The sequence below is a fragment of the Strongylocentrotus purpuratus genome, unplaced genomic scaffold (genome assembly GCF_000002235.5).
Source record: "Strongylocentrotus purpuratus isolate Spur 01 unplaced genomic scaffold, Spur_5.0 spur5_scaffold_12, whole genome shotgun sequence".
Lineage (NCBI taxonomy): Eukaryota > Metazoa > Echinodermata > Echinoidea > Camarodonta > Strongylocentrotidae > Strongylocentrotus > Strongylocentrotus purpuratus.
The window spans coordinates 24257638-24265382 of record NW_022145597.1 but is presented as its reverse complement, the minus strand read 5'-3'; the positions used below and the strand labels follow the sequence as shown (position 1 = coordinate 24265382).

Genomic DNA, 7745 nt, shown 5'->3' with positions numbered 1-7745 from the left:
AGAAGAGGGAGGGAATAGTCATCGGCGTGCCGCATAAAAAAATAACGCATGCGGGTAACCTCGTCTTCGTTCTTATTCGAGCTTATTCTTCTCCCGCGGCCCTCTTCGTCAAAAGTAGCCATTTTTTAAAAACTCTCTTCGTATCATTCTTCAAACGTTTTACCACCAGTGAGGGAGCCTTCGGAAAGACCACTAAACCAGAGGCGGCCCTCCCGGGGGGGGGGGGGGGCAGGGGGGCATAGTGCCCCCCACACTTTTTCAGATACCCCAAAAGTGCCCCTTTTTACATAGGAAAAGTGCCCCTTTTATTTTGTAAAAAGTGCCCCTTTTACATAGGAAAAGTACCCCTTTTACTTTGACAAGTGCCCCTATTACTTAGTAAAAGTGCCCCTTCCCCTCTTTTTACCTCTGACGAGTGCCCTTTTTATTTTTGACACATGCCCCTTTTCCTTCGACATGTTCCCATTTTCCTTTGCAATAAGTGTCCATTTTCCATTCTCATCAATCTTGAAATTATCTTGAATAAGTGCCCTTTTTAATCTCTAGTAAGTACCTCTTTTCAGGTACGAGAAGTGCCCCTTTTCACTTTTTATAAGTGCCCCCTTCATCTCTGATAATTACCCTATTTAAAACTGATAGGTGCTCCTTTTACTTTGACAACTGCCCCTTTTTTCCTTTGTAAGAAGTGCCCCTTCTTTTAATAACTACCCCTTTAACTCGGATGAGCACACCTTTCATTTTAACATGTGCCCCTTTTATTTTCTAATAAGTGCCCCTTTTCCGTATGATAAGTGCCCCCATTAAAAAGAGAGAGAGAGCTCCTTCTTCTTCTCATAACTACCCCTTTCCCTTTCTAATAAGTGCCCCTTTTCCTTATGATAAGTGCCCCCAATAAAAAGAAATAGCTCCTTCCCCTTCTCATAACTGCCCCTTTTAAAAATCTGAACGGTGCCCCCTTTTCATTCAACAAATGCATATTTTCCTTTATTATAAGTGACCCTTTTACATTTTCATAAGTGACCCTTTTCGTATCTGGTCAGTGCCCCTTTTCACCTCTGATAATTCCCCTTTTAATAATGATACGTGCCCCTTTTCCTTTCTTATAAGAGACCTATCCCCTTTTCACCTCTTATAAATGCCCCTATCAAAATCTGATGGGTGCCCCTTTTTCATCAACAAATGCCTATTTCCCATTTTCGTAAACGCCTCTTTTTCACCACTGGTGAGTGCCTCTTTTCAGGTAAAAAAATGCCTCAATTTTCACCTCTTATAATTATCCTTTGTACTTTGACACGTGCTCCTTTTCTTTTCTGATAAGTGTCTTATCCCATTCGATAATTGTCCCTTTTTCATGTAATCATTAAACGTGCCCCTTATTTAAAGCAACTAAGAGCAATTTCCCCCAAAGTTCGCTCGCTGCGCTCGCTCGCATTTAAAGAGGATATAATTATGTTATTTATCAAAGGTCTTTTCAGTCTTCCGTTATGAGAATGTGCTTATCATCACGATTGGCTTTTTTCTTCTTTATAAGATGTAATTTTTCGCACTGCGACCTAACAGATCTTTATTTTTTTTCTCACTCAATTCACTCGCTCGTAAATGCATATTCAGACATCACACACAACTGTAAAGTATGATGCTTAAGCAAAATCTTGTATGATGTATGAAGAGAAACAAATATTGAAATCATCCCTGATAATTTAATCACAATGTAGAGGTATATATATATATTTTCGCTTTGAGATTTCCCACTGTAGGTGCCCTTTTTTTCTTCAGAAAGTGCCCTTTTTTGTTGGTGCCCCCCCCCACTTTGGAAGTCGCTCGGCCGCCCCTGCACTAAACGGAACTGGTCGTCTAGGTCGTATTGGAGCTTCCACTACTGGCACTGGAACCTGCTGAGGTCATTTTCTTGCTCCACAACTTCCTGACCCTGGCATTAACGCCGAACGAGAGAAATACCGAGATGCCTTGGAGACCATTGACCGTTATGAACAGGTACCAGAGGGCGGACGTTGTGCCCAGGGCGGCTACCAAGCCGAACAACCAGCTGAATCCCATCAAACAAGATATCTATAAGAAGGAGGAGAAGAAGAAGAAGAAGAAGAAGAAGAAAAAGGAGAATATGACGTCATTTAAAAAAACATTAGTCTACAAAGTCAAGAACCAAATAAAGTCTACTTTTTCGGAATCATATAAGGGATAATTTCATCTGAGTTTAATCCATTCTGGGATCCACTCAATATAAGTGATTGAATTATCGTTTTGAGAGTGGATCCCACCATTTTGAGCGATTATTTCTATTCCAAAGAAAGTGTTCCCTAATCATGACCCTCCTCCGCAAAAAACGGGGGGGGGGGGAGGAAAGAAGAAAAATGAGAGGTGTATTTCCACCCGTGCACATTTTAAAACTCAAGTTGAGACTGGAACCTTTCTGCTGACAGAAGGACACACTAAAAGTTTGGTCTCACGGGCCTCTCAGGCAAGTATGTATTTGGATGTTCTGTTCTCGAGACCAAAGTTAGTCTAGTAGAAACTAATCATTGGAAGAATAATTGTACACCTATGAATGGATGAATTGGTTCGATGATGCACTTTCAATATTTTTCATTCACTTCTTATTAATTTATAAATTAACAGGGTGGACTCGGATTTAAAAAAAATTGTGAGTGGGTCTAAGTGTGGCCAGCCAGGGAAACATGTGGATCATGCGAATTTTGGGTGGATTTTCAAGGGAGCAGTAATGATGTGAAGCATGTTCAATGGGTCTGACACCCAGTGATATGTTTGACTATGTACATGTAACTTAGATGGTCACACAAATCCATCAGCCCTTATGAATAGAGTTATGAATAAATACCAAATCTCCTATCATAAAGTATGGCCTAGGCTTGCAGGTGATGCAGTTTCGATTGTAAATGATTTATTACCTTGAAGTAGATGAGTAGCTCTGATATTACATGCTTGTGTGATCTGTTCTTTTGAAGAGCGCCTCGGGTCATTTTCGTCGTCCTGCAAATATTGACAACAGTGATGATAAAGAGAATGACATTGGCAACCAACGACAACACAACTGGACCAATAAAGAATACGATGTTTGCAAGAACTGGATACACCCAGCAGTTTCTTCCCGATCCGTACTCGAGCGGGAGCACATCATTCTCAGTGAAATGCAATCCGAGAGCGACGATTACGAGAAGGAGAGGAACGCCCCATCCGACAAGCGAGTGACGAGCGTAGCGTTTGAGACGACTGGCTGGATCACGATGTGAGCGGGTTTGAGTTACGCGGAAGCTTCGGCAAAGGTCAAAGGCAAGAAGAGTCATCCACGCAAAGGCACACAGAAGAGAGAAGTGTGCAAGAACTGCCACACCCTGACACAGAGCTATTGTGCGACGTGCGTAAGGAGCGACATACTGCAGACAAATTTGGGATATCAGCAAGGATAACGCAAAGCTCAGTATGGCACATCCCTGGAAGTTGCGAAGTTCAGGAAACATCAAATAGGTCACGATCAATAATATGAGACACAATGTCGATATAGCAAACAGTACATGGCTATAGATTAGTTGAACATTAACAGTTTTTGTCGTGGGACCTTCTTCTACTTTTCCTTCTTGTTCTAGTACAGTGGAAAAGTTGTTATGGGTGACGCAGATTCTGATAGAGTTGTTGGACACGTAATCAAACAATTCATCTTCGTATTCGGTTTCATTGTAGACGACAAACGTCGAGTTTCCGACATCTTTCAAGTAATATTTTTCATCTGATAGGACGACGGCACAGTTGAGCATAACCTTCCGTGCACCACACACTCTAAACTCTCGCGTTTTATCTTGACGTCTTAAGTCGTTTAAATACGACTCAACAACGTCATAAGTCGTTCGTTCATTCCACCAAGTTGGTATGATGTAAGATCCATTGAAAAAGAGAAGGAAGGATCCATTGTGCCAGACTGGTGTGAAAGCATCCGGTTGACCAATGAACCACTCTTCGTCACATTCCCTCGATGAAAGCGGAGTTGAGATAGAGTCATTACGATCTCCTTCAAGTGAACAGGTTACCCCGAATTCAATGAAATCCGCACATCGGCTGCTCGAGAGGTTATTAAGCTCACCCTCCAGGACGTTTTCGATGTCATTCTGCAGAAGACGTGCGTTCGTAACATTGATCATGGCCCACCACTCAACCGTAGCAACGGGGTACTTGAGAGCCGTTGTTTCGTTACCATTGACAGATGGTCCCAGGTAATCACGGATCGTAGAAACAGCATCCAGGCAAAAGTCGTACCCATCGAAACTGAATCTATGCATCGCCTGCAGAGTTGTAGCATGGCATTCTGGCCAGGGCGGGTCGTTTTCTGGTAATCTGCAAGGGGTTAAGATCTCCTCGAAGCCATGAGGGCACTCGATGACGAGTTTAGTTCGAGGGGAATACGGTGGGGTCATCGTCGTACGGTATGGATTCAAATCAAAAGGCGCCGCCACTCCTTGTGTTCCTACAATATATTCTACATTTGTAGAAAAGAAATATAATAAAAACAACTCTTTACTTTTATTTATTGCCACTGCTCGTTTTGCAGAGCTACGGAATAAACAATAATGTACTTCGCCCTGGGAAGCCTCATCAGCAATGTTGCTGTTTTTCCTGAGGGCGCTACAATTAATATTACCCTAGCAATTGCCATGTAGGCCCACTAATTTACACCTGGGTGGAGAGTGACAATGTGGATTAATGCCTTACCAAAAGTAAGTACTGGGATGGGATTCGAACCCCAACCCTTGGATTTAGACATCTCCACCTGTTTTGGCAAACAAGTCTGCCGATTCCCTGTCATATGTTCCTAATTGAGGAAGCTCGCTATAAGAGTAGGGACTGAGATGGGTAAGGGGGTCCATGGAGACAACCCTTCCGTATACAACAATGATGTTAGCTACACCCGTGCTTACATATTTAAATTAGCCAATCTTTTTCCAAGGGAATCCATTAGTTGTAATTCAAATCACAATAATTTATGAATTAATATATTGTATGTATTTTATGTAAACTTGGCATAGCTGTGTATCATCATTATCTGTTTTTTTTTTTATTTTAAAGAAACCGATTATGTCAATTATAGACGAGATGTAGGAACCTGTAAAGATCATTCGGTCTTGTGGATAAGTCGCCGGACTGTGCATCGAGCCCAACCACGGAACTGAATGTCCTTTGGACAATACATTAATCTGCATTTACCACTCTCCACCCAAATGAGGTATCCGATTCAGGGAGGAGGATCTTGTATGCTTCAGCCCATTATCATGGCGGATAGGATACTATTGTGCATGAACTGAGCATAAGTAGAGTATATTTGTATATATTGGTGCCCTATGAAATAGCGATATATTGTTAATACTATGAGGTAAGCTGAAACCGAACTTAAATAAAGGTTTGGTTTGTTCTTTCGTTTTATCCGATTTGGCACTATCGCAACGATATGGTTACAACACCACTGAGCCATCACCCTTGCTCCACAAATTATAATGTATATAATAATTTTTAAATAGTGTATGGTTCACCAAAAACTTACGTGTTGTCGGGGGACGTGTAAAGTAGACGTGGGTAAAGAACTGCGTAGGAGGGGGAGGGGTTGGTGGCAGGGGCGTAGGAGGGGGAGGGGTTGGTGGCAGGGGCGTAGGAGGGGGAGGGGTTGGTGGCAGGGGCGTAGGAGGGGAAGGGGTTGGTGGCAGAGGCGTCATCGGTCTTATCGTCGTGTCTCCAACGACGATGTTTATCATCAGTGTCATTGTCATCGTCATCAAAAGGCATTTATTGGAGATAGCTCGTAACTTCATCATGTTCATACTATTATGGTCATTCTGAATTTAAGACAAAAATTATATGTATTATGTAAGATATATATTGAATAAGTTTATCCAGCGTTGATGATAATATAGGTGATGTTGATACTATTACTAGTAACTACTACAACAACTATTTTATAAATAATGAGAACAATAATAAGATAAGGAGATACATCGTAAGATATTAAAAATGATTCTCAATTTTTGTTTAAATAAACTTTTCTAAATAATCCTGAGCAACCGATTTCACTGACCCTCTCTAGTCCAGTTCCATAACACAAACTAAAATATATCTCCTGGTATATAAAGCGGAATTTCACATAAAAAGAAAAACAAAAATGACTGTTTACATTTGTTACGTAGTTAGTTTAGTATTTAAATTAATACTTATCATTCTGAGATTCATGAGGATTATCCATCTATAATACTTGGAAACAAGATCATATAAGGAACCAAAATAATACGGATCAAAATATGAAAAAACAAAAACAAGCATTATGCGACAATATTTAGAAATATATTTTGTATCTTTGATTTCTAAATTTAAAAAAAAAAAGCGGCTTTAGAAAATGAAATTTATAATTCCTTTCTTAAAACAAATTATATTGGGCTATTTGAAGCAGATCATGCATAATTCAAATAAACATTTATTTTTAATAACCCCCCCCCCCCAAAAAAAAAAAAAAAAAAAAAAAAAAATGCTTTCTTCGCCTTGAGCTTTGTGGCGTGAATTTCAAACTCTATTATCCAGCATATGCCACTTTATTTTTAAGGATCATAGGACATATTTAATTTTGTTTTGTACCTTGTACTTTTGTTTAACTCTTATCAAATACTACTAACAATGACCGTAAACACTTTCAATGCCACAAGCCAAGGGCAATGACAATACTCTTTAGAAACCGTGTTCGCGTTTATCATATTGCGATGTTTGTGCATTTTTTTTAAAGTGAAATACAAGGCTATTGAAATTGATCTTGGGTTGTTTTTAAGACTTTGCGATCGAGTTTGCTGCCACAGTTGAAACAAATTGATGTTTTATAGGCCTACTTTGTCAATCATGGAATTTATTTCATTCCAATTTTAACTAGGAATAATTAGGATTAAGGTAAGATGAACATTTTGGAATAGCATAGACCCATCTCTCAAACAAAGCACCAGTCTATACACATTTTAAAAAAGCTGAAAATATATATGTTTAAACACATATGCATGAATGTATGTGTCGTCCGATCGCCGCCAGTTAGCTGCATTGTTGACACGTCGGTTTGCAAGAATCTCGGCTTGTTTGACTCTTGACTCAATCCCTTTCTCCCTCTTTCTGCTGATCTAATCTCCGTTCTCTAGAGCTTTTGCAATAATTCATTCTTTCTATTTTTCTTACTTTTTTGCTTTTTACTATCTCCCCCCATTTTTGTCCTCTATTTTTTTTTTTACTTTTCCCCCAAAACTCATAATTTCTTTATAGTTACATATTTTTTTATGTATACTTTGTTTTCAAGACGTATTGTAAAACAGCCTCTGAGGAACTAATACTTCAACAAGCTCTGCTTCTAGTTAGTTCCTCTTTTCTCGTGCCATTACTACTATATTTGTCTTGTTTCATTGCATATCTGTTGTAATATACCTCTATTCATTGTACTAGTATTAAGTTTTGAATGAGAAATACAAATCATTTGAGTATAGTACAAAACATGGACCCTAAACTAAGAAGAAGAAAAAAATAAAATATTTGTTAATTTAACTTACCCAGTAATAATGAACTTTGAAGCGTCAGACTTGTACCGCAGCTGCCACGAGTTGTTTACTGTCCGATATGAACGTATTGGTCCCTCCTGATCTACATGTAGACCTATACCTACATGTTATGTAGGTGGCAAAAACCTGTTGTAGAAGAAAAAGAAT

At 39.5% G+C, this 7745-nt stretch overlaps 1 protein-coding gene across 1 annotated transcript; it reads right to left on the bottom strand.

The window, feature by feature from the left end:
• Positions 1-1762: 1762 nt before the first annotated feature.
• On the bottom strand, positions 1763-7745 carry LOC115922719 (G-protein coupled receptor Mth-like). The gene is made up of 3 exons (XM_030982192.1): positions 7590-7745; positions 2928-4507; positions 1763-2070 (listed from the first exon to the last, which is right to left on the bottom strand). Exons 2-3 carry the CDS (start codon positions 4443-4445, stop codon positions 1855-1857), a joined length of 1734 nt encoding a protein of 577 aa, XP_030838052.1. The 5' UTR covers positions 4446-4507; positions 7590-7745; the 3' UTR covers positions 1763-1854.

Excerpts from the sequence above, each read along its gene's own strand:
- LOC115922719 (XM_030982192.1), bottom strand. The coding sequence starts at position 4,445 with ATGACCCCACCGTATTCCCCTCGAACTAAACTCGTCATCGAGTGCCCT. Across the intron at positions 2,071-2,927 it reads AGCTACTCATCTACTTCAAG|ATATCTTGTTTGATGGGATT; the intron begins GTAATAAATCAT and ends TCCTTCTTATAG.